The sequence below is a fragment of the Nymphaea colorata genome, chromosome 2 (genome assembly GCF_008831285.2).
Source record: "Nymphaea colorata isolate Beijing-Zhang1983 chromosome 2, ASM883128v2, whole genome shotgun sequence".
Taxonomy (NCBI): domain Eukaryota; kingdom Viridiplantae; phylum Streptophyta; class Magnoliopsida; order Nymphaeales; family Nymphaeaceae; genus Nymphaea; species Nymphaea colorata.
The window spans coordinates 2,585,936-2,612,897 of NC_045139.1; the positions used below are offsets into that span (position 1 = coordinate 2,585,936).

The window sequence follows — 26,962 nt, forward strand, 5'->3', positions numbered from 1 at the left end:
GCTCTGGCCGTCTATCGGCCTCCTGTGACTGTCCTTAGTAGATTTGATGAGATTATTCGTAAGTTTATCTAGAATAGGGATCGACCTTCGGATCGCCTTGCGCATTGAGATATGGTTGTCTTTCCGCGTCTTCTTGGGGGTGCTGGGGTTACCAACCTTAGTCGGGCATGCGAGTCTTCTCTGTGTTCTTGGTGGTGGCGTCTGGCAACTGAGCATTCTCCCATCACCCAATTCATTTGTTCCAAATTCGACTTGCCTTCCCCTAGTGTTTGGAACTGTTCCATCTCTCACCCCTCTCTCTCTCACTTTTGGAAATACATGCTTTCTGTCCTTCCTCTTTTCCTCCGCCTTGCTGACCTCTCTTCGCCCACATCCCCTTCCTGGCCTCTCTCACCTACCTGCGAGTTCACTTTCTCTTCTTGCTACCTGGCCTCCTTTGGTCCATCTGTAGCGTCACTCCCACCCCGATCCTTTTGGTCCCCTAACCCCTCTCCTCGTGCCATTGCTTTCGTCTGGCTTCTTCTTGCTGGCCACATCAACACTTTCGACCACTTACAGCTCCTTGGCATCAGTTTAGCTAACCAGTGTCCCCTCTGTCTTGTCGCGGCTGAGTCTCGGGTCCACCTTTTTACCTCTTGCTCTTTCTTCTTTAGTGTTCTACCTTTTACTTGGTCTTCCCTAGTTAGTAGTCTTCCAAACCCGCCATCCATTCGTCTTCTGTTTCTCTTTTGTCCTTCCTCCCACCTGTCTGCTTCCTAGGGTCGTGTTTGGAGGTCGTGACTCATTTCAACTTGGTGGCGCATTTGGGAGGAGCGCAACAACAAGGTCTTCAGGAACACCTTCTCTTCGTCAGATGGTGTGGCTCGTCTTGTGCAGGAGGATGTCCAGTTTGCCATTAGGTTAAGGCGCCGTGGTCTGTCTGCGGCTGGGTGACGGTGCTGCTTCTTCCTTCCTCTCTATTCATACATTTCTTCTCGCTATGTATTGTATTGTATATTTCGTCTTTTTGCTTTTTTTTTTTGCGGATTGCTTTTGTATCTAGGGGACGTCTTGTCCCCAAATTTTGTTATGTATTTCTCATTTTATTGTCTCCCTCTCCCTCTCTCTCTCTCTCTATATATATATATATATATATATATATATATATATATATATATATATATATATATATATATATATATATATATATATATATATATATATATATAGAGAGAGAGAGAGAGAGAGAGAGAGAGAGAGAGAGATTTCTTGTTTAGCCAAACCAGCTGAAGTCCTTAGAAGAATAGTGGTTTAAGCTATTAGGTGTGCTTTGTCCCATATAAGATTTGAAAGAAATCTATGTAAAGAGAAGGTTTGAGTTTTTCATTTGCTAATTTAAAGTGCTCCATAAAGAGAGGAGAGAGTAGGAACTAAGATATTACCCATTGATGGTCTGAGATCTTCGCTGCTTCTCTCAAAGCACCACTCCATTTGCTCGCCTCCTCCTTGTCTATCTTCTTATTTTTGTGGTGCCTTCTAAACGCAGGTGCAAAAGGGCCAGTTTGACGGCATACGTCTCCTGGCTCCACATCAAAGAACACCGGTATGATCTCCTGGCTCCACATCAAAGAACACCGGTATGATGAGCCTTTTGCAGTCTACAATCTTGGTTATTTCCATTAAACACCACCTTAAATCAGCATAGCTTTTGGAGAAGATGGGAACAAAGATTTTGGATCTTTCTATGTTTCCGAGTACATCCTCCACCTTCTTCCCCCTTTTCAACTCCTCATTGTCGATGAAAGTGGTGATGCCTTGGTTTTGCAATGCTTCATAGAGAAGGCCGGTGAAGCTTTTGCGAGTGTCTGATCCCTTAAAGCTCAAAAACACGTCATACTGGAAGCCATCTTCCCTCACCGATGGTGGGGATGATGACGGAGACCGTGTAAAAGACTCTGCTTTACCTTCTTCAGAATTAATTGGCCTCCCTGTTTTTCCTCTAGACCTTCTTGATAGACGAGACCAGAGGAAGAAGGTGGTTACAGTGGCGATCATACCATACAGATTCCTCAAAGATAGAGGTCTCTCTGTCTCTCTCAATGCCAAAGCTGCTTTCACAATGTTCTCCTCTCGCTGGCGGTCGTTTAGCTAATGAATACAGAGAAGGCAGCAGGGATATGGATGACAGGATGAGGTTGGGTTGTGAATTTTCTTGTATCTGTATGTGGGTGAAGAAGGCAGGAGAGGTGGAGCTGCTCTATCTAAGTGCTTCAAGCATATATTTATAAGAAGCCAAGCTCTTTCTGCCTTAATGAGGCAATGGAGGATTGAGATTTCCTGGAAGGAAGACGCGAAGGTGCCTTCCTCATGAGGTCGCTGATTCTCTTTCAGTTTGAGCGTCTTTAGTGAAATGTTCTTCAGAATTTTTGAGAGATATTTCATTTGAATCCAAAAGTGCTGTGCAAGGAAACCACTCAGAAATTTCTCGTAAGTTCACCTCACTGTCTTCTATGGGTTTTTTCTACAACCAACTCCCACTTAATTATTAAATTGGAATTCGATCCTGTTTTATTTAAGCTTCTCGTGGGTTCATTTCACCAAGGTCATGCTTCATGCAATTATTCCATTCTACCATACTTATCATACTTAAAAAAGTAACTTTTTGTAGACTTTTCTTTTACTCTTACATTAATGACGAACCCATGCAGTTTTGCTTAAGCTTTATTTGGACTTTTTGGATTTCAGTCAAGATTTCTTTTTCCATAGGAAACCAATCCTAATTAGTTATCAATATGTTTCCAAAAGCAAAATGATGAGACCAAAGGTGCCGTAGGATTGGATACTCTCTCCCGAAATTTGAAGATTTGCGATTGTCCTGTTAATTATTTATGCACACAGACGCACATTAATTTTTTACATAATGTATTTGCTTCTACAAAAGTTGTAAAAAGCTGCTTAATTTTTTGATAAATAACAAGATCATTACTCAACTTCTAAAGGGGTCAACCAATAGGTGCTGATTTTTTTTAGAGAAAATTTTAAGGACAGCCATTTGAATCTCAAGTGGAGAAACACTTAGTTCACAAAACTTCCTCATTTGATCAAAATTATTGCCTTGCGTGCTTGTTTTTGAGATAATTTGTATAAGGAGGCAGAAGAAATATGCATGAGGTTAGATTGTCAATGTTTTTGTTTTTTTTTTGGTAATGTGTGTACGGAGATAAATGCACATTTTATAATGGTTTTTAGTGACACAACATTAAAATTACTTTTCCTTTAGAGGCTACTTTTTATGTACTCCCACTTATCACATTGTCAAATATATATTCCATCGTGTTTTATTTAAGCATTTAACGTTAATTTTTGAAATTAAATTTCTTAGGAAAAAATGATCTTTTATTCTTTTTAAGCATTTCACATCTGTTACTTTTTGAAACTAAATATATTAAGAATATTTTTCTTTTTGGAGAAAAGTGAACTTGATAACTTATAATTAATAAATAACCAGTAATGCACCTAAATTTTCAATATCGTGAAAATTAAATGCCCAGCTGTTTTCTATTATTAAAAAATCCAAGGCTTGTCAGGCAAAGATGCATGGTCTTTCCAATATATGAAGGAAAGAACTGGAATGATCAGCTGGGCATGTAGCATTTTGTCAATGAGAAAAATAAAGTTTCTTTTAATATCGCAACTACAAAGGTAGATTGTAAAAAAGAGAAAAAAGAATTTGAATTATTTGTCAGTATATGATTAGGTGCTGATTTTTTTAGAGAAATTTTTAAGGACAGCCATTTGAATCTCAAGTGGAGAAACACTCCGTTCACAAAATTTCCTCATTTGATCAAAATTATTGCCTTGTGTGCTTGTTTTTGAGATAATTTGTACAAGGAGGCAGAAGAAATATGCATGAGCTTAGATTGTGATTTTTTTTTTTTTTGTAATGTGTGTACGTAGGTAAATGCACATTTTATAATGGTTTTTAGTGAGACAACATTAAAAAAAAAAATATCCAATCACAAAGTTATCGTACTGTCTAGCTACGGTTTTCAATTCTTTTATATTGATCAACCGGTGCTGCCCAAAGTATTGCCTCCAAGTAATTGACATATATAATGCTTCATCTTTCTAGCATGTTCTAAAGTACTACTTTTTCTTTAGTGGCTACTTTTTAGGTACTCCCACGTTATCACATTGTCAAATATATATTCCGTCGTCTTTTATTTAAGCATTTAACGTTACTTAAACTTCTTAGGAAAAAATGCTCTTTTATTCTTTTAAGCATTTCACATGTTAATTTTTGAAACTAAATATATTAAGAATATTTTTCTTTTTGGAGAAAAGCGAACTTAAGAACTTACAGTTTTCAATACTGTTAGGAAAATTATATGCCCAGCTGTTTTCTCTTATTAAAAAATCCAAGGCTTGTCAGGCAGAACAAGTACAACAGGTGGCAAGATGCATAGTTTTCCAATATATGAAGGAAAACACTAGAATGATCAGCTGGGCGTGTAGCATTTCTTCAAAGAGAAAAATAAAAAGTTTCTTTTAATATAGCAACTACAAAGGTAGATTGTAAAAAAGAGAAAAAAAGATTAAATTATTTGTCACGATATGATTAGGTGAGATTTCGCCCCTTTACCTACTTATCTAAAATGTCATAAATTCAACCGGAAGCCTTTTCCTTGTTCTTTCTAATTTTCTTTTTGTTGTTCCTTTCTTTTAATTTATACGTTGGCATTTTGTTTTTGAAAATGGCGGAGTTCGTTTCCAATACTAAAATGTTTAGCGTTAGCGAAAAACAAATGATACCGAATTCTAAGAATGAGTTTTTTTGGTATTGATTCAGATGCGCAGTTATATGTATTCATTTATAAAACTCATCTCCTGCATGTTGTAGGATGAGCAAAACGTTGAGTCCTTAGCGAAAAGCTGCGTTAGGGTTGGACACTCTCTCTGGAAATTTGAAGGTTTTCTATTGTCCTGTTAATTATACATGCACACAGACGCATATTAATTTTTTATATAATGTATTACTTCACAAAAATTATAAAATGCTGCTTAGTTTTTTGAGAATAACAAGATCATTACTCAATTTCTAATGGGGCCAACGAATAGGTGCCGAATTTTTGAGAGAAAATTTTTGGGACAACCATTTGATTCTAAAGTGGAGGAGTAATACTTGGTTCACAGAACTTTCTCATTTGATCAAAATTATTGCCTCGCGTGTTTCTTTTTAGACAATTTTATAAGGAAGCAGAACAGATATGCATGAGGTTGGATTGTGAATTTTTTTTTGCAATATATGTACGTAAAATATCTAGGAAAAATATACTGTTTTGTTTAACAAATAGGGATGTCAATGAATAAGATATATTCTTAACCAAATCCCCTTTTTCATATATTCATAGATTTTGACTCAAATACAAATGAAGAAAAATCATGTCCAAATGAAAATCAGAAATCCGATAAATCTGATTTTTACATTCATGCCAAATTCGAATCTGAATTTTAAACCATATCAAGTAAATTTTCAAAAGGTAAGGACATTGAATTAATGATATTTGTTTAAAACTAAATCCCGTCCGAAGTTGAATCCTTGTTTGATTGGATATTTATATACATCTGAATCTGAAACTGATCAGATTTGTAAATCTGAATCCAATCCAATTTTTTAATTCAGATCTTAATTTTTTTTATATCAGACCTTTTGAAAGGGTTCCGTTGGATACCCGATTTAAATCGGACATACTGTCATTATACGTACCAAGAACTTTGGTACTTCTAGTATTTACAAGAAACCAAACTTTTTTGCATTACTTGAATGGAAGGACGGAAGAGGTGATGTTTGAAAAGAGCCTGCAGCCTTTGAACGGCTTTCTTTTTTTTCATTTTTGTGCTCATATAAAACAGCTACGACACTTGGCTACGGTTTTTACTATATATGCACAGTTTGTAATGGTTTTTAGTGACACAAAATAAAAAAAAGTCATCCAAATACAAGTAATTGATATTGATAATGCTTTATCGTTGTAGGCTTGTAGCATGTTCAAAAGTACTACTATTTGTTTAGAGGCTACTTTTAAGTACTTCCACGTTATCACATCGTCAAATATTCCATCCTATTTTATTTAAGCATTTAACGTTAATTTTTGAAATTAAATTTATTAAGAACAATGTTCTACTACTTTATCTAAGGGTTTCACTTATGTTAATTTTTTATACTAAATATATTAGAAAAATTTGTCTTTGTTTTCGAGAAAAGCGAACCTAATAACTTATAATTGATCAATAAGAAACAATGCACCTAAAGTTTCAATATTGTTAGGAAAATTAAATACCCAACTCTATTTTCTTATTAAAAAATCCAAGGCTTCTAAAGCAGAAAAAGTACAATAGGTGGTAACATGTACACTTTTGCCGATACATGAACGAAACGAGTGGAATGATCAGTCACGTAGATGACAAAAATTTCTTTTAATATCGCAACTACAAAGGTATATACCGACGTAGATTGTAAAAAACGTTCTTCTTTCCCAAACGCAAGCCAACTCATGGGCTCAAGTGAACATATAAGAAGCATTCAGGACTTAGCTTTTCGAGTCTACAGGCCTTATGCCATGTAGGTTTGCTCTTAGTGACTAACCAAAATTCACCAGAACGATTGGATGTTCAGAATCAGAAAGAAAATAGTTGTATGAGTTGCTGATGTCACCACCGATTAAGACACTGCCATTGATGGAAGCAAGCATAATCATCATCCCCCGAGCCTGTCCTGCAAATCTTCCTTGTCTTACCATCGTCATCAGCTCGCTATTCCAATCGAAAGTAGCCTCAGGGCGTCTATATCCTCTTTCAATCAAAGTTGTGAAGGTAAATTGGGCATCAGCTGTCATGACATCTATTTGGAGGACCCTGCCCAGGAGCCCCGCGCCTTTATCCAGTTTCAAGCCACTGTTGTCCTCGCCGCTTTTAATTCTCTCATCTAGTCCCGAGCTAATATCTTCGCTGCTTTCAAGGCTGAGGATGCCCATATCTTCGCCACTTTCATAGGTGAGAACGCTCTCATCTTCATTACTTTCAAAGCATGCATCTACTTCCGCTCCAACGCTGTCCAGGTCACTATCTTGTCCACTTAAGGTTTCTATGTCAACGCTATCTCTGTCACTTGCATTCCCTTCATTTGACTCCTGTTGCGAGCCAAGAACATTCCCTTCATTTTATTCGTGTTGCGAGCCAAGAACATACGGGTTTCTGTCTCCCTCACCAATGCTATCTTTGCCACTTGCAATACCTTCTAGTAGCTTTTTGTCTTCGTCACTTTCGATGCTTTTATCTAGTTCGAAGCCCTTGTTGTCTATGCTGCTTTCATCTACAATCAGATATAAATACAAGGAGGCCCACCTAAATTGATTGGGAAAAGGAAAAGAGACACCTTGTGAATATGACGGCTCGACGTAGATCAAGGTCCCAGCGATGGAGAATTCACTTAGACGTCCAATGTTTGCCCCCTGAAAAATAGAACGAGTAGGTACCATAGTGAGCCAACTAGTCAAATTTTCTGCATGACTATAATCTCTAGTTAGCTAAAGTTGAAGAGAAAAGAACTCTATTTACATTCAGTAAAGAGATAGCATATTTTTTTCCTTGAAAGAAGTTGTTTACCTGAAGTCTTTCTTGGAATGAGTCATGAAGGCTTCTACATCCTCCGAGCACTAATTTTACCAATCGTTTCAACTTCTCGATGCCAGGAACGTCCACAAGTTTTCTGCAGTTTTCTAGATCCAATTTCTGCAGCCCCCCTGCATTTGAGACATCTGCTATCATTTCCAGTTGATGACAGTCTTGTGCATAGAGCTTGGTGAGGGAAGGAGGGAATTGAGGGAAAGAGTAGTGTTGTCTCTCTGAAGATTTTTCATCACCACTTGATGACACAACATGGCTCTTCAACAACATCAATGATCCAACAGTTGCAGAAGCCGGCAAGAATTTGAGCCTTTTGCAACGAATAACTGATAGGACCTTTAGCTTCTGTAGTGAGACAATGGAGTCTGGCAACTCTTCAATGGCTGTCAAACTCAGATTAAGCCGCCACAAGCTCTTCATGTTGCCAAGAAAGGTGGGCAAAGATGCAAGACATTTACAGCCGCCAGCGTCTAGTACTTCAAGATTGAACAATGAACATACGCAATCATGTATTTCTTTCAATGAGTGACAACCCTTTAGAATTAACGACTTCAGTTGCTTCATTTGCCCCATGGATCCGGGCAAACCCCTTAGTGATTTACATTTTTTCAAAGACAAGTGTGTCAACCTCTTGAGATGCCCAATTGATGGATGAAGTTCACTCAACTTAACACATTTTTCGAAATCCAAAGTCTTTAAATGTGGTATGCTTGAAAAATCTGGACACATCGTGAGATTCTTACAGTTACAAAAATTTAGGACTTTCAATTTGTCAAGCGTCAATGACTTTAAAACTCCCAATTGTGACGGCAAAGCTGCAATGTTGTAGCAATTGGTAAGGTCAAGCTCTTTGAGAGAAGTCAATTGCCAAACTTCTTCAGGTAGTTCCTTTAGTGATTCACAGCCCCTCAGTTGCAAGTTAGTCAACCCCTTGAGACGCCCAATAAATGGATGAAGTTCAACCATTTGCTTGCAGCCATTAAATTGCAATTTCTTTAAATGTGGCATACTCATCAAATCTGGACAAAGCCTGAGGTTCTTACAATACCTAAGTTTTAGCACTTCCAAATTTTCAAGCGAGTTCTCCTTCAATGACTTAGAATCCCCTTGTTGTGATGGCAAACTTATAATTTGAGAGCAATGAGTGAGGTCAAGCTTTTTTAGTGATGACAATCGACAAACTTCTTGAGGCAATTCCCTTAGTGATTTGCGGTGCTTCAAAGACAAGTAAGTCAGACTCTTCAGATGTCCAATAGATGAATGAAGTTCACTCATCTTCTCACAATATCCACAGTCCAATGTCTCTAGACTTGGCATGCTCGTAAAATCTGGACACATGGTGAGCTTGGAACAATCATTGAGATATAAGACTTTCAATTTCTCAAGCAAGGGCTGCTCCACTGCCCTTGAATCCCCCAATTTCTTTGGCAAAGTTGTAAGTTGGTAGCACCCACTGAGGTTAAGAATTTCGAGTGAGGTCAACTGACAAAATTCATCAGGCAGTTTCTTAAGTGCTGTATGACTCAAAGACAAGTTAATCAAGCTCTTGAGATGCCCCATAGTTGGATGAAGTTCAGTCATCTTATGACAACCCCCAAAGTTCAATATTTGAAGATGTGGCATGCTCGTAAAATTTGGACAAATGGTGAAATTGTGGCAATTATGGAGACTTAAAAATTCCAATTTCTCTAGCAAGAGAGGAGAGACCTGTGCAATGAGAGAGGAGAGGTTCTGTCGAGTGCGAGAGAGGAGGACACACAATGAGAGAGGGGAAGATAGGCGTCGAGAGGAAAAGAGGGGAAAATTGAGAGCCCTAATGGCTCTCAATGTTGTCTCCGCGAAAAAGTCCAATCTCACAGGTCAGATTTTTTCACGTGTGAAATTTCACCCGATCGCATCTCATTTTTCGGGTAAAATTTCATGCTGTTTGATAGGTTGTGAAGTGAACTGGTGAAAGTTTACCTGCCGTACATATTTCAACCCATGCCCAGGATTTTTTCTCTGCATCAAACGGCTATAGGAAAAGTCTACAAAAAGTTATCTTTTAAGTATCGTAGAAAGGAATAATGGCATCAAGTACGCATGACCTTGGTGAATGAACCCATGAAAATCTTCTCGGCGCTTAACATTATTGACTAAATTTGTGAAGAAGAACGTGATGAAACGAGAGAAGGAAAAAAAAAGATGAGTGAGCCAACTTGATGTATTATTTCACATATGGTTAGGTATTTATACAACTTTACAGGCATATATAGATCCCACAAATTTTGGGATTGAGAGATCACAATCTTAGGAAAGAATATAATTTCTTTCATGAAATTTCACTTTCTGATTTTCCTCTTTGATGTATAGGAAAGATTTTTCTTGATTCCTGAAAATCAGCAAACTGATTTTCCTCTCCAATACTCCCCCTCAAGTTGGTGTGTGCAAATCTGAAACACCCAACTTGATTCTTAAAGTTTGAAAACTGTCTTTCCCCAATGGTTTAGTGAAAATATCAGCTAGTTGTAAACATGATGATACATCATGAGCCTGAATTATTCCTTGCTGAATTTTTTCTCTTATAAAGTAACAATCTAGCTCTATGTGTTTCGTTCTCTCATGAAAAACTGGATTTGCTGAAATATGCAGAGCAACTTGATTGTCGCAATATAAATTGACTGTGACTCCATCCTAAGTCATTCAATAAAGCTTTTAACCAAACAACTTCACAAGTTGTCAAAGCCATTGCCCGGTATTCTGCTTCAGCAGACGATCTGGCAATAGTAGACTGCTTCTTTGATTTCCAAGAAATAGGACTATTCCCCAAGAACACAATATATCCACTAACTGATTTACGAGTGGTAGGACAACTAGCCCAATCTGAGTCACAATAGGCCCTCAATTGTTTTGCACTTGATGAGGATAAAAATATTTCTTTTGCTGGTGAAGCCTTCAAATACTTCAATACTCTAAGTGCTGCTTCATAGTGTGTAGTTCGTGGCGATTGCATGAATTGATTGAGAACTTGGACTGAATACATTATATCTGGACGAGTAATGGTTAAATAGATCAAACGTCCAACTAACCTCCTGTATTTAGCTGGATCTTTCAATGAAATACCATCATTGGGAGTTAAACGCAATTTTTGCTCCATTGAAAAGTCTATAGGCTTGGCTCCTATCAAACCTGCATCATTCAAAATATCCACGATATATTTTCTTTGACTTAGAAATATTCCCGATGGCGCTCTTGCAACTTCTATGCCAAGAAAATACTTAAGTATTCCCAAGTCCTTAATGTGAAATTTCGAATGTAAATATTGCTTAACTGAAGCAATTCCTGGTTCATCATTTCCTGCAATGATAAGATCATCAACATAGACAAGAATAACAATAAATTGTTTTTCATGTTTCCGAGTAAAGAGAGTATTGTCAGCTGATGATTGAATGAAACCAGCGCCTTTGAGTGCAGATAATAGCTTGTGAAACCAGTTACGTGGCGCTTGCTTGAGTCTGTACAGAGACTTATGAAGGCGACATACTTTATTACTAGAATACTCCCCCTCACACAGAAGGCCTGGAGGAATGGTCATGTATATTTCCTCATGTAATTCTCCATGTATAAATGCATTACTCACATCCATTTGATATAAATGCCATCTTTGAATAGAAGCAAGAGCAAGAAGTGTGCGCATGGTTGTTAACTTTGCAACCGGAGCAAATGTCTCATGATAATCAAGGCCCTCTAGTTGAGTGTATCATTTAACAACAAGTCTGGCTTTGTAGCGTTCAATACTTCCATCTGAACGCCATTTTATCTTATAAACCCAACGACAACCAATGAGATTTTTGTGTGGAGGCAAAGTAGTAATAGACCATGTACTGTTTTGTTCAAGAGCCTGAATCTCATCAGCCATAGCACTTCGCCAATGTTGATACTTAACCGCTTCCGCATACGAGCTAGGTTCAACATTACTCATGATAGAGGTTAAAAATGCATAATGAGATTTAGAGAATTTGTGAATAGGTAAATAATTGTGTATGGGATAACGTGTACCTGAGGATTGCTTTGTTGAAGTAAATTCCTTAGGCGGTGAACTTATAACCATCACATTGGAACACACATAGTCTTGAAGATAGGATGGTGAATGACGAGGACGACTAGATTTCCGTAGAGCAAGTGAATCTGGAGGAGGTGGATCATCTAACATAGGTCGATGATCTGAAACTGATAGATTTTGGTCATTGTTGATGGAATCGGGAGGTTGAGTAGGTGATAACGGGGAGGAATTTGTTGGAACACCATTCTCACACGATGACATATATTCCTCTCCAAGGTAATCTGGTTGAGGATGAGGTAAAACAACATTGTTCAAATCGTTTGTATGGCATTGTTCGGTTAGAAATGGAAATTTATCCTCAAAAAAAGATATATCTCTGCTTGTAAAAATTTGTTTGGTATCCAAATCATATACCCGATACCCTTTCTAATTATGAGGATATCCGACAAAAACACATTTTTGTGCACCTGATGAAAACTTATGCATGGGGTTTAAATTTTTGGCATAACACAAGCATCCAAAAACACGCAAATCTTCATAATTGGGTTTTTTATGAAAGAGAAGTTCAAACGGAGATTTGTTAATTAAAAGAGTTGACGGCATTCTATTAATTAAAAAGGTTGCTATCAAAATACATTCACCCCAAAAAGTTACTGGGAGATTTGCTTGAAACCTAAGTGCTCGCGCCACCTCTAGTAGATGGCGATGCTTCCTCTCAACATGTCCATTTTGTTGAGGAGTTCCAACACATGAGGTTTGATGTTCTATGCCATGCTCATGAAAATATGCTTGCATATTATGAGCTGTAAATTCAGCACCATTATCACTCCGAACACATTTCACATGAGTATTGAATTGAGTAAACACCATGGCACAAAAACGAGTTAAACAAGAAAATGTTTCAGATTTGAACCTCATCAAGAAAACCCAAGTAGATTGTGTAAAATCATCTACGATAGTAAGGAAGTAACGTGCACCCGTGTGAGACGACATAGCATATCCTCCCCAAATATCACAATGAATCAAGCCGAACGGATCACTTGCTCTACTAGTACTAGTTGGAAAAGGTAAACGAGTGAATTTACCTTTAAGACATGCATCACAAGGAGAATCATGCTTGGAAATAGAAATGTTTTCATTCAATGAAAAAGACTTATCAAATGAAGGATGTCCAAGTCTCATATGCCATATATGAGCTGTCTTATTACTAGGAGAAGCAAACAAAGCATGAGAAGTAGTTGGAAGAAGAAGATGGTAAAGTCCACCGCTCAAGTTACCCACTCCAATCAACTTCCTCGACAAAGGGTCCTGAAAAGCACAACAGGTTGGAAGAAAAACAGCAATACAATTAGTAGACTTGGTGAACTTTGGAACTGATAATAAATTGTATTTAAAATCAGGAATATATAGGACATCAGTAAGCTGAATATTGGCTGAAAGGTAAATTGTTCCAGTAATAGAGACTAGTGTTTGATGTCCATTGGGTAGGTTAATCACACGCTGTTTTGGTAGAATTTTGATATTAGAAAGCAAATGTAAATGATGGGTCATATGGTCTGAGGCTCCGGTGTCAATAATCCAAGGAAAATGAGTTGAGAATGATTGTTTACCTGCTATATTAGCGGCAGTCGGTGAAGTATCAACATTTAACCAAGATGCCAATTGACTGACCTGTTCTTCGGTAAGTTGTGACAAAATAACATTGACTTTTACATTGTTTGCCGATGTTCCTCCCTGTTGCACCTTTTCAATTTTAGATGAATCACCAGTTGAACCTGTAGCCTTAGGATGATTTGGAGGATAACCATGAAGCACATAACATCGAGATTTTATATGTCCAAGCATTCCACAATGATCATATTTTGGTCGAGGACGATTGCGAGTAGCATTAGGCATTCTCGCCTGATTCCGTTTGGTATATGATGTAGCAGAAGACCTAGTTGCAAGAGCTATGTTATTGGATCCAGACATTTTTGGTGTGAGAAGACGTTGAGTCTCTTCTTGAAGCAACATAGCATATACCCTATTAATGTTGGGTAGAGGATCGATAGCAAGAATCTGGCTTCGAAGATTGCTAAAACTTTCATTCAATCCCATCAGGAACTGATAAACTTTTTCATGATCTTGACATGAATGAAACTCTTTAAACGCACCACAAGTACATGTAGACACAGTTGAATAAGATCCAAGTTCATCCCAAAAAGTTTTAAATGTAGTGAAGTAAACAACTAATGAATTGTGTTATTGGCGTAAATCAGATATCATCTTCTTCAATTGATAAATACGAGCAGCGTTACCTTGAGAGAAACGTTCTTGAAGATCAATCCAAACCTCGTGAGCTTCACTTGCATAGATGACGCTATTTGCTATCTCTTTGGATAATGAGTTAAGAATCCATAATAAAACCAAGTCATTACAGCGAACCCATGGCATGTAGTCCAAGCTAGTGGTTGCGGGTTTTGAAATAGAACCATCAACAAATCCGAACTTGTTCTTGGCACTCAGGGCCATTTCCATTGCCCGTCGCCATGTAGAATAGTTGTCTCCAACAAGGGGATTGGTCACTAAGATAGCACCAGGATTATCAGAATGGTGCATGACGAAAGGTGACTCATTCTGATCACTAGAAATATCAGTCCGATCAACAAGAGGAGTTGTCGCCATAGTCAAAGAATATTGAATGCGCAAGAAAAATTAATACGAGCTCTAGATCCAACCTGAATCCTTCTTGCAATGATAAAAAATGCACACTTACAAGTGAGAACCTTCAATCCGGATCTTTCTTCCGTGACCTCCGATTTAAGGACGGTCTCCCTCCCGACCAGCACGAGAGCGGCAAAGGCACCGAGCTATTGAGCGCTCGAGCGAGCGATGCAGGAGCACTAGAACAGATTTGGACGCTCGGGCGAACAGAACCTTGAGCGGGCGGTGCAAGAGCGGACGATGTACACAACGCTCGAGAAAGCAGGCGTTCGAGCGGGTGCTCCAGCAGGATGCTCTGGCGAAGTGCGACGCCAAGTCCAGACACAAAGGAGAAGAAATCACTCGGGCAGGATGAGAGGGAATCACCGTCGGAGGGTCACAGTAGAGAAGGAATCCTATTTCTCTCTGCACACTCTCTTAGCCTCATTCAGAGAGAAAGGAAGCCCTAGTACCCAGCAGATCGCTCGCTCGGGCGGTGCAGGAGCAGGCGATGTAGGAGCAGGTGGTCGAGCGGACGGAGAAGATCGCTCGCTCGGGCGGAGCGAACAGAGGAGCCGTTCTTTCAGGAAGAAGGGCGATTGAATATTGAATATGCGGTCTTCTTTTTGTAGTACTGTGGCCGAGCTGAAGTACCGGGTGGATTTGCACGTATTTCTGAAGCAAAAGGGAGCAAACAGCTCGAGCTCGGGCGGACAGCAGCAGCGGAAATGATTTGGGGATGGTTGGGGATAGCAGTATCCTCACGGAATGACCCAAACGATTTGAGCGCAGAGCCTTCGAGCGAGCGGATGAGAAAGACGCTCGGGCAGGAAGGACGCTCGAGCAGGGCGCTCAAGTGGATGATGCAGGGGCGGGCTGAGCAGAACAGAGGAGTGACTCTAAAAAACGGGCAAGGGCTCAAGCGGGCAGAACTCGAGCGGGGGGGTTGGGACGTTTTTCCCTTTCCCTTTTCAACCCAAGAAATCCCTTTTCAACCCAAGAAAGAAGGAAGACACTTGAGCGAAGAGCAGCTCTCTTGCGCTTCGCTCAGAGCGTCTCCTGCTCTGATACCATGTGAAGAAGAACGTGATGAAACGAGAGAAGAAGAAAAAAAGATGAGAGTGAGCCAACTTGATGTATCATTTCACATATGGTTAGGTATTTATACAACTTTACAAGCATATACAGATCCCACAAATTTTGGGATTGAGAGATCACAATCTTAAGAAAGAATATAATTTCTTTCCTGATTTCTGATTTTCCTCTTTGATGTATAGGAAAGACAGTAAACTGATTTTCCTCTCCAATAAAATTGAGGTCAGTCCAAATAAAATTTAAATAAAGCAGGATGTGATTCCAATTTAATAAGTGGGAGTGAGTGGTAGAAAAAAAAATCAATGGAAGACAGTGAGATTAAATTATCGAAGTCTCTGGGTGGTTTCCTCTGCACAGTATTTTTGAAGTGCCAATTCAAGAATTCTGAATAACATTTTAGTGAAAGATGCTCAATCCGAAAGAGAATCAGCGTTCTCATGGGGAGCAAGGAGGCGAAAGTGTCTTCCTCGCAAGACTCCTGCGCTGACTCCTCGCAAGACCACCTTCACACTTTTTGTGCATCGATCTTTGGCATTTGTGGAATCTATTCAGGACTTATGAAAAGATCAGGTCTGGACGATACCCCGAGAGGTCTGATTAAGAGGATGATGAAGCTGCCCTTCTTCATCATCCGCGCCCCCAGTGAGGGAAGATGGATTCCAGTATCAAGTATTTCTGAGCTTTAGAGGAGCAGACACTCCTAAGGGCTTCACCGGCCACCTTTATCAAGCATTGAAAGGCAAGGGCATCGACACTTCCATTGACAACTAGAAGTTGGTGAAGGGGAAGAAGCTGGAGGAGCTATTCAGATACATAGAAAAATCCAGTCTCTCTGCCCATATTCTCTAAACTTTATTTGACACTCTTTCCGCGCCTAACTTTTTCCCAAAATCGGATTTCTGTCGTAGTTATGAATTTTTTACCAACTCCGACTTCCATTAATTAGGTAATCAAGTTTAATTGTTTTTACCAATTGTAACAAATTTTGAATCACATGGAAAATAATATCTAAACTTAGTATCTAATTAGCTTGGGATCATATTATAAAATTGATAATTGAGTTGTTTGAGTCAGTTCAGTAAAAGCGACGCACTTGTTTGATAAGCATAATATTATTTTCGGCATTAGTTATTAGTTTGATCAAAATGGCTGATAGCAAGGTCAACTAATTAACTTTGGGAAAAGCCCCATCCATCTATTCAATAAAAAAATAGTGCAACGAATAAAATAATGAAAGAATATCAGCCAAATAAAAACATTGCAATCTAAGGCTACAGTATAATCACAGTATGATTAGCAATCAAGATAAGAACATCACAACAAAGCGAAACACCTCCCATGATGTTCCCATGATGTTGACCAAAGGAGACCCACTGCTAGATTGAAGGCCGAAACTTTCATCCAACTCTTTATCTCCTTAAGTTAATTAAGGGTATGTTTTTGGTGCTTCAAGGTATCCACCCCTTTTTGTGCTTTAACTTACATGTTGGTTAAAATAATTGGTTTGGTCTGGTTAAGTATTTATGAACTTTCCTTTCTCTCTCTCTCTCCATATATAAATAAATAAATATATATATATACCCTTTCAATACAGGATTAATATTGAAGATATCACAACTTATTAATTTTGCCTTCCTAAAACTTCTTGCAAGGGAAAGTAAGATTCTAATGGAGAAATATCTTTTTCCAAGCCCGCTTGGCTTTTAAATTAGAAAACGCAGACTGACTTTTACAGTTTTCTGAACAAGGGTCACGTTTGTCGTAAAAACTGTTAAGAAAAGCTACGAAATAGACTTCCATTAATAGGAGAAACCACAAAAACGGTACTTTAGATGTTAAAAATACAATTTAGGGATAAAATAAAATACTAAAAAACTGCAGATAACTTTTCTTTATGTCAAGCTGGCGGTTATTATTAAAAGGAATCATAAGAAGCCATATGCCTTTCACAACTATATATAACCCTTAACTTTCCAATTCATAGACTCCATCAGTGTTATAGTTGTCAAACCTAATTTTAGAGGATTCATCAGAGAGGATGGCCAGCTGCACCCCTCTGTGCAGCCTAGGTCATTAACAGAGTCAGAAATTTTGGCCTCTTATTTTAAGGGGCACTTATATATATAAACAATTAAATATATGAAATTATTAATATAAAAATAAAAATAAAGTAAAGTTTGTGAAACTGATGTGGGCAACTGCCCACACTAACCACAATGTGAGTGCCCCACTGGCCTAACTAGAGGAACCAAATCGAAGATACACTCCACTTGGTTGAGATAGAAAATGCATTTCCCACAAGTTGCGCGTTACTTCACACAAGTTGTGCGTTACTTCACACAAGTTGAACCGGACAGCACAAACGCATGTGAACATGATTATTATGTGAGCATAAAACATGGCTATGATGAGTCGTTAGTTACACCTTACTTTTATATATAGTTCCGCAGTCCTCTGCGTCCTCCACCTCCTGGTTCCTTCGACTGCGCCAAGTTCTGAACATGACGAAGCCCCCTCCTCCTCTACTCCTTCCTCCTCTTCCTCGTCCTCCTCCCTCTTTCGGTCCTTGCGGAGCCGGCGGAGATTCATGCTCCTCCGACGATAACTGACGTGACAAACACCTAACCCTGATGCTCAAGATCACGGCGCTCGTCTCCATCCTCGTCTGCAGCTCCATAGGCGTGCTGCTCCCGCTCGCCGGCAAGTTTGTCCCTGCCTTACTCCCCGAGAGGGACGCCTTCTTCGCCGTGAAGTCGTTCGCGGCGGGCGTGATACTCGCCACCGGCTTCATCCACGTGCTTGAGGATGCCTTTGAGAGCCTCAGCTCGTCCTGTCTGAGCGAGCAACCGTGGCAGGAGTTCCCCTTTGCGGGCTTATCGCCATGGTGTCCGCAATGGAGACGCTCATGACCGACGCCTTTGCCACGGGGTATTATAACAGCTTGGAGCGCAGCAGGGCGGCGCCGGTGGAGGAGGGCGACGAGGAGTCCCGCAGCTCCGGTGCGCTCAGTAAGCACGCCACGCGGATTGCTCGGCCGGCGTCCCAGTTCTTGCCAAGTCCGACGACCTCATCCGCCATCGAGTCATCTCCCAGGTGCCAACACCTTGTCCCCTGGCGGCTCTTCTTGTTAAGTTTGGGATTTAAGGTTTTTAGCGTGTGCGCTGGAGTTTAACCATTAAGATGAAGGCTAGAGAAAGCAAATCTGCATTTTCTAACGAACGATGCATTAAACAAAACGCTGAACATTAATGGTGCATTAATTGACGTCAGCACCAGAAAATTCTTTTCCAATGGTCGGTCCCAATCATTCCTGTTGATCGCTCCGCGTGGGATTACACATGGATCGCTAGTTTTTTTAACATTGCAGTTTCAAAAGAAAACCTGGATAACTTTTTGTGGAAAACTAGCTTTCTATGCTGATTTTTTGATACTATTATGATTGGAAGGTGTTTTATAGGAGGCACTTGGGGTAATTCGGAGTCTGAATTGAACCGTGTTGGGTGCAGGTGTTGGAGTTGGGGGTTGTGGTTCACTCTGTCATCATCGGCATATCCTTCGGTGCATCAGAGAGCACATGTACCATCAAGCCTCTGGTCGCTGCCCTCAGCTTCAATTTTGAAGGCATGGGTCTTTGAAGGCACGGGTCTCGGAGGCTGCATCGTCCAGGTATCCCATTCATAGACCTTTCACTTGTATATTCCTTTTGTGTTTTTCATGATAGATATATGTTTTTCTTGTTGGCAGACCAAGTTTAAGAGCAAAGCCACAGCCATAATGACTGTTCTTCTCACTCACAACTCCAGTGGGGATAGAAATTGGGAATGGGATATCATCCACCTACAATGAGAACAGCTCAACAGCTTTGATAGTGGAGGGAGGGTTCGACTCTCTGAAGGCATCTCATATACAAAGCCCTTGTTGACCTTCTTGCTGCTGATTTCATGGCCCCCAACAGTGGGAAGCTTCAAATTTTGGCTAATGTCTCACTCCTTCTTGGAGCAGGACTCATGTCCCTCTTAGCACTTTCTGCATTAGCATGAAGCGAAGGATCCCTCAAATAAAATCCCCTTAATATATTGGTTCCTTCCTACATTTTTGTATTCAAAGTAGTCCTTCCAACCTCTTTCTAACATATCTCAAGCCCACTTTGCTAAGAGGGACATGAGTCCTGCTCCAAGAAGGAGTGAGACATTAGCCAAAATTTGAAGTTTCCCACTGTTCTGCATTCTGGGGCCCATGAAATCAGCAGCAGCAAGAAGGTCAACAAGGGCTTTGTATATGAGGATGCCTGAAGAGAGTTGAACACTTCCTCCACTATCAAAGCTGTTGAGTTGTTCTCATTGTAGGTGGATGATATCTCAGTCCCAATTGCTATCCCCACTGGAATTGTGAGTGAGAAAATGGTGTAACGGAAGTATTGACAGCAGAAGTGTTTATCATAGGATTCTGCCAAAGATCCACAAAGCAAAAGTGTGAAAATGGTGTAACCGAAGTATTAACAGAGCCCTCTTCCAGATCTGCATGGTATAATTAACACAATGTTTTTGATCCGTACAATCGTTAGCTAGGTGAAGACAAAGAAGGGAGAATGAGATAAATTTGTCTGAATTTGTGTTGGTGTAGAAGGATGGGAGAATTGCAGTGGTGCTATACCTAAGAACTTCAAGTCTATATATGTATATATGCAGGAAACCAATTAGCTTCTTCCTGTTGAAGGTGAATGAGTCTTCAGATTACTTTCTTGGAAGGAGGCGCGACCTTCCTCAAGACACTACTCTTTTTCTAATTGGTTTTTGTAAATAACTTGTAAAAGACTACAATACCCTTCTTTCTTGAGGACCAGTTTGATGGCATGGAAGAATTTAACATGGTAAATTTACCATGGTAAATTTTTTTGAAAAAATTTATAGGATGAAATTTCTCTCTCTTCTAATCTGAAGCTCTGTTTGATGTAAAGAAAAAATTTAATATGATAAATTTAACCCTATTTGATGCACATGATAGTTTTTTACAGGGTAAAATTAACCATGTTTGATGCAAATGAGCACCCATCAAAACATATCATGTGTTTTTCATAACTTATTTTATCTAAACTTCTATATCCTATGATACATATAATGAAGACCTTGATGAGGAAGACAATAGCATGCCATATTGTGTTTGATTTATGTAAAGAAAAGTTCATTAATCAATTCAGTGTAACTGCAATGTTAAATTATGCACAAGCATCGATGATCAAAAGGAAGATGAAGAGTTGCTGATATAGCTTGAACTTTCAAGGGTGCCTCACCTGCAAAACGTTTCATTTTAAGCACATTTGTTTCATTTTAAGCACATTTGTTTGGACTTTTCTTAGCTTTCCACATCTAACAGGAACAAACTTCAAAATTTATGAACTACATTACATAAATTTCAGGATCTCTTCCTCAGTCAAATTCTTTATAATAGATAGACATATTAATTTTATCATCAAAATTTTCAACCAAAATTACAGAAAGAGTTTTAAATGCTGGGACCAAATCAACGAAATCCTAACATTTGATATGTAAAATTACCTGCTGCAAGAAGATAAATGAAACAAAGCATAGCAAAACACATGCATATGAGTACCTATTAAGTGCATCAAGAGCCATTAAGCTCAGTGAGAGAGAGACAAAAAGAGGTGGGAAGTAAACTTGATGAAAAGCAGATGCACATTATTGAGTTTAATGTCAATGTTGCAAATTGAACATGCTCACAGTAAGACAATCTTCAATGGGAAACATATAAATTGCCGTCAATAGTTGGTTACCAGAAAGGTTGGACATGGATTTCCTTGACAACCATAAAGGTCTAGACATGGATTTCGGTGTAAATGTAAAATTAGACAACAAGGACCCTGAGCCAACTATTTACAGTATTCCCTTTTAATGCCATTTTTTCCTCCACGCACAAAAAATGAACATTGTGAATCCAACGTCAACTTCATCAGATACAACCGCATTCAATAGCAGTAATCTATGAAAATAATAGCCTATGACCAATTTTACCACCACAGCATGTTTCCACAAGTTCGAAAAGGAAAACAGAGAGCAAGACTGAATACCAGGGACACCAGATTACGAAGGAGAAGATTTTAAAGACAAACAGACAGCAAGGCTGAATATTTATAAACTAAAAGATGAAAATTTACCGCCACAATGAAGCAACATAAGCAAGCAAACAAAGGCTAAAAACTCGAAGCTCACATGCGTATGAAAAATACCAAAGAGGAAAGATGCAGCGACAGAGGAGGAAACACAGCAAGAGAAGAGGAGACCTATGATGTCTGACCTGTGGAAACATGCGAGGGAGGAGGAGACGCAGCGACAGTTCGAGCCCTTTGCAGTAACAGATGTGAGGAAGAAGACCGCGGCAGAGGAGGAGACATGGCAACAACAGAAAGAGACGCAAACCTGTGCAACGAGAGAGGAGGAGAAGTCCGTCGACTGCGAGGGAGGAGGAGAAGCAGACCTGTGGAGTGCAGCAAGTTAGGAGCCCTTCATTCTGGTGCGAGAGAGAAGGAGATGCAGGGAGAAGAGCCCTTCTGTCGACTGCGAGTGCGAGGGTGTAGCGAGAGAGAAGAGGGGAAAAGAGGGGAGACATTGAGAGCCCTAACGGCTCTCAAAAATGTCTCCGCCAAAAAGTGGGTCTTGTGAGGACCGACTTTTTCACAGGCAAAATTTCACCCGGTGACAAAGTAAATTTCAGGTGAAATTTCGCTGCGTTTGTTGCAAAGAAGGGTGAACGGGTGGAATTTCACCCTCTTGTACGATTTGATTTTCAACCGATGCACAGGATTTTTCTTGTGCATCAAACGGGCCCTGAGAAAAGAAAAGCTCTTCCTCGTTGTAAGAAGAAGGAAGCAAGAGTGCAATAATAAGGCATTTTGCTCTATGAGGTGATGAAGATTTGAGATTACTTGGAAGGAAGAGGCGAAGATGCCTTCCTCACGAGACCTCTAAGACCCTCTTTCAGATCGAACATCTTTTAGTAAAATTTTCTTTACATTCTTTTTGAAAGACATTTTATTAGTAATCTTTCAATTTTAGTCAAAAGTGCTGTCAGAAGGAAACCATACGGAAGCTTCGCATAAGGGGCTGTTCTTTTTTTTACCATATTTAAGTTTATTTTTTATAGGTTTTTTCTACTACTGCTACTTTATTTAGTTGAAGCCTCATTCCGTTTCATTTTTGGCCTTACTTGGACTCGTCTCAATTTAGTCGATAGTTTGGTGCAAAGTAAAGCACCCAGAAGATCTTCAGGGGCTCATTCCACTGAGGTCAAACTTCTTGCCATTGTTCCTTTCTGCCAGACTGAAAAAAGTAAGCTTTTTTGTAGACTTTTTTTGACGAATCCATTCCGTTTTAACATTTAAACAAACACATCAAGGAAGGTGGGGAAGAAGACTCCACAAAAGCCAAAGATCGTGCATCAGAAGTACTGTGAAACTGCTCCCCTTTGTGTAAAATATTTTGTAGATGACTAGGACACCGTTGGCCTATAAAAAATACTTTTCAATGTTTTTCCGAGCACTCTCACATTATTGCGTGAACAAATTAATCTATCCTATTGCATCAACACTATCCTATTTTGTTGAAGCATTTAACGTTAATTTTTGAAATTAAATTTATTAAGAAAAAACTGCCTTTTTCTGGGGAGAAACTTTAAAAACATGATTAAAGTTTTATATAAACAAACAATGATGCACCCATAAGTAGCTGGTCTTTTGTTTGTCAGAAAATATCCAAGGCTTGGCGTCCATCGTAAGTGGTAACACACGTTTTGTTCGCGCGTAAAAATTTGGAAAAAATTGCCCCCTTTTCATTTGGCATATGTTTGTTGTGCCAGTACTCTTACATTATTGGCGAATCCATCCAGCTTCATTTAAACAAACAACAAACACATCATCCTGAACCCATCTTCTCTCAAGGAAGGTGGGAATGATGACAGGGGTGAAGAAGCCTCTGCTTCATCATCATCATAAACCTGTGCCAAAGAGCGACGAAGCAAAAGTAAACCAAGGCTTGTCATCCATCATAAGTGGTAACACACTTTATCCTTTCCTTTTATAATGGAAGAGCAGGTAAGATATATAAAAGCAGCACCATTTTATAAAAAAAAAAAAAATACACTGATACACCTTAAGCTTGACAAAATGTCCGCACCAAAGGCCTTCTTACTATATACATACGTGACGTCGACAGCATCTCTTTTATGAGCCAAAAAAACATTTTTTATTTGTTTACTGTTGGCACCGTTTGCCAATTATTTTCACAAAGGGCTGCAATTGAACATATTCAACCAGTAAACAAATAACCAGGTGCACATTTTTGTTTACTGTTAGCCTCGTTTGAACATATTTCACGAAGGGCTGCAATTGAACATATGCACATTTTTTATTTGTTTACTGTTGGCCTCGTTTGCCAATTATTTTCACAAAGGGCTGCAATTGAACATTACCAGTTCCACACCAGCTAAATACTACAGGCAAGATTCAGCTAAAATATTGACAAAAAATTATGAATATAACACATGCAAACTTAAGTCTGGAAGGAATAACCACAAAGCACACACATTTAAATATTTTTATTTTTAGCAGCGTGAAATAAGGTATATACATGAAGGCAATAGCATGTGCATACAGGCCCAATACCCATCGTCATATCCTCCTCTCTAAACGTACTCAAGGGGCTATGCGTTGTATATCGCCCAATATTCCAGCGTATATCAGACTTCAAGAGCTCAATGCCAAGAATGTGATCCACAAGCTTTTGGCAGCCACTTGGATCCAATTCGTATCCTTTGACTTTTCCAGTTCTGGGCTTTATGTTATGTTGGCTTGCTCTTAAGATGGCCAATCAAATTCCACAATAACAAAATTATCGTCAGCTCCAATCGGATCGGGATTGAACCCATGAAATCGATGAAGAATTGTTGCAGATCTTGAAAATTTGCTTCCTGGAAAGTAGAATACGGATACATCGTGGTTAGTGAGTAAGCATAAATATATCGATATAGGTGAAGCCAAATGCCATATTAGATGGGAATCCACTAGCTAATGCCAGGACCTCCATAAGCTTCAGATGCGCATACCATGTCCATTGTCAAAAGCTAGAAGTTGGATGAACTAGTTGGTTGACACAACTCAGTCCCTTGGAATCTTAACAAAATTGCGGAGGATTTTGTCAACAATTCAACTAGCTTCACTAGCATTGGATAAGAAAAAAAAAAGACAATGGTAAGGAGTCATTCTCAACACCACAAGCATCCACTAACTTTTACAAACATATTTGAATCTAAGCTTAGCTTTACAATCCCAGTCAGAACAATAGGAATTCTCAGAAACACCCTCTGCATTCCCGCATGACTAAAAGGTCTACTCAATTGAAAGAGAATATCTTGTAACTTTGACCTTGTTTGCTGCAAGGTTCGGGTTTTGAGCTTGTGACCTCCCACTAATTTGGTAACCTTTAGAGTTACCCCTATCAAGGGACGAAAGACATAACAAAGGTTTTCCAAGATGTTTACCTGAAGTCTTTCCAAGAATGAGTCTTCAAGGCTTCTACATCCTCGAAGTTGCAATCTCCGTGACAATTTCATCTGCATAATGCCAGGAACGTCCCCAAGCTTTCCGCAGCCCCTTGCTTCGGGTGTGGTGAGGGAAAGTGGGAACCAAGGCAAGAACTTAAGCCGATAGCAATGAGAAACTGATAGGAACTTAAGGTTCTCTAGCGACACAATGGAATGTGGCAGCTCTTCAATGGCTGTCCAACTCAAATCAAGCTCAAACAGGCTCTCAAGCTTTTCAATCCAGTTTGGCAAAAATGCAATACATTGACAGTGTGAAGCATCTAGTTTTCCAAGATTGAGAAAATAACAAATGCATTCAGGTATTTCTGTCAACGAGGAACACCGCTGTAGAGACAGCCAGTTCAGTTGCTTCAAGTGTCTCACGGGTTCAGGCAGAGCAGAAATCTGGTAGCAGCCAGTAAGGTCAAGCCTTATGAGTGAGGTCAATTGAGAAACTTCTTGAGGCAGTTCCTTCACTGATTTGCAGTTTCTCAAAATCAGGTCAGTCAAGTTCTTGAGATGCCCAAAAGATGGATCAAGTTTAGTCATCTTAGCACAGTCTCCAAAATCCAATCTATGTAAGTGTGTCATATTGCTTGAAAAGAGTGGACATGTGATGAGGTTTTCACAATTATAGAGTTCTAGTTCTTCCAATTTGTCAAGGTCATATGCCCAAGAAGAGAAAAAGCATGCATTTTGTAAGAATAAAATGACAATGTACCAGAATGAAGCACCGATCACCTGCCTCAACTGCATCAACTAATTAAGGCTCTCAACCTCAAATAAGTCAAGAATGTAATTGAATTACTGCTTATGTTGGCAAAATGAAAAAAATATATATATACAATTGTCATTTAAAGTCTTGTGGATCATAAATAAATTATATCCCCATCCGTAAGATTCACTTTAATATATTGCAGGCAACGTTTTTAGTGTTGATGCTTGTAAAAATTTGTATACTTAGGCGCTGTTTGGCAACTGTAATACATTGTTATTATTTCATAAACGTATCCAAAAAAATATGGTGGATTTATGAAACACATTGTGTTATAATGTTTTTTGAATTTCTTCATTTTTTGAGGCACATTCAAAGGACACTAATGCTAAACGATATCTTATGGACCGTTTGGCATTAGCAACACTACATAAGGTTACATAAAACTGCCTAGATTTGTAAAACTCTTAAACAAGTGTTCTATGAATCTGCTCTTATTTTAGGGTAGATCCATGAAACACTCACATGATGTTCCTAAAGCCAAACACCGACCTCTTAAGGTTAAGTTATAACGTGAAAGAAATAGAGAGATCACTTTCCCTAGTGGGCTGCATCTATCTTCATTTTTTCAATCCCACGAGTTCTGAAATTTTGAGTTGCCACTAATTTGATAAATTTCAAAAGTTTCCCCTACCAAGAGAGCGGAAATCAGTTGACGGGGGAAGTGGCATGCCATAATTTGTTTACTTGAATGCCAAGAACATTGACAAGCCTTTTGCAGTACCTTAGATCCAATTTCTGTAATCCCTTTAGCCTTGAGACATCTGGGATGACTTTTAATTGTTCGCAATCGTAGAGGATAAGCTCTTTGAGTGAGGTCAATTGACAGACTGCTTCAGGCAGTTCCATCAATGACTCACGGCCCCACAAAGACAAGCGAGCCAATCACTTAGAATTCCCCAGTTGTGATGGCAAAACAGTAATTTGAGCACAATCACTAAGGTTAAGCATTTTGAGTGAGGTCAAATTTTCAATTTACTAGAGGCAGTTCTTTTAGTGATCGAGTAGTAATGCAAATTCAAGTCAATCAAGCTCTTGAAAAGCTCAATAGATGGATGAAGTTCACTCATCTTCTCGCAACCAGCAAAATTCAATTTTTGTAGATGCGGCAT

At 39.2% G+C, this 26,962-nt stretch overlaps 2 protein-coding genes and 1 pseudogene across 4 annotated transcripts; 1 reads left to right on the forward strand and 2 right to left on the reverse strand.

Annotated features, from left to right (window-relative positions):
- Positions 1–6,300: 6,300 nt before the first annotated feature.
- On the reverse strand, positions 6,301–9,289 carry LOC116247755 (disease resistance protein RPV1-like). Its single transcript, XM_031620057.2, has 2 exons — positions 7,645–9,289; positions 6,301–7,490 (listed from the first exon to the last, which is right to left on the reverse strand). The coding sequence occupies exons 1-2, from the start codon at positions 9,286–9,288 to the stop codon at positions 7,200–7,202; spliced, it is 1,935 nt and encodes a 644-aa protein (XP_031475917.1). The 5' UTR covers position 9,289; the 3' UTR covers positions 6,301–7,199.
- An 8,612-nt stretch (positions 9,290–17,901) lies between these two features.
- On the forward strand, positions 17,902–20,455 carry LOC116247757 (zinc transporter 8-like; annotated as a pseudogene).
- A 3,606-nt stretch (positions 20,456–24,061) lies between these two features.
- On the reverse strand, positions 24,062–26,722 carry LOC116247756 (disease resistance protein TAO1-like). 3 transcript variants are annotated; one of them, XR_004170898.2, is made up of 3 exons: positions 25,034–26,722; positions 24,599–24,711; positions 24,328–24,463 (listed from the first exon to the last, which is right to left on the reverse strand). XR_004170898.2 is itself a non-coding variant. In XM_031620058.2 (2 exons), the coding sequence occupies exons 1-2, from the start codon at positions 25,829–25,831 to the stop codon at positions 24,335–24,337; spliced, it is 927 nt and encodes a 308-aa protein (XP_031475918.1). In that variant the 5' UTR covers positions 25,832–26,722; the 3' UTR covers positions 24,062–24,334. The 3 variants fall into 3 exon arrangements, 1 of the variants encoding a protein (XP_031475918.1); XM_031620058.2 differs by lacking the exon at positions 24,599–24,711 and having other exon boundaries at positions 24,062–24,463; XR_004170897.2 differs by having other exon boundaries at positions 24,599–26,722.
- Positions 26,723–26,962: the final 240 nt, after the last annotated feature.

Bases quoted from the DNA above. Each gene is read 5' to 3' on its own strand.
- LOC116247755 (XM_031620057.2), bottom strand. From the start codon at position 9,288: ATGCCACATCTTCAAATATTGAACTTTGGGGGTTGTCATAAGATGACT. The intron at 7,491-7,644 runs GTAAACAACTTC...TCTATTTTTCAG, and splicing joins CATTCCAAGAAAGACTTCAG to GGGGCAAACATTGGACGTCT.
- LOC116247756 (XM_031620058.2), bottom strand. From the start codon at position 25,831: ATGCAGTTGAGGCAGGTGATCGGTGCTTCATTCTGGTACATTGTCATT. The intron at 24,464-25,033 runs GTAAACATCTTG...TCTACTTTCCAG, and splicing joins CATTCTTGGAAAGACTTCAG to GAAGCAAATTTTCAAGATCT.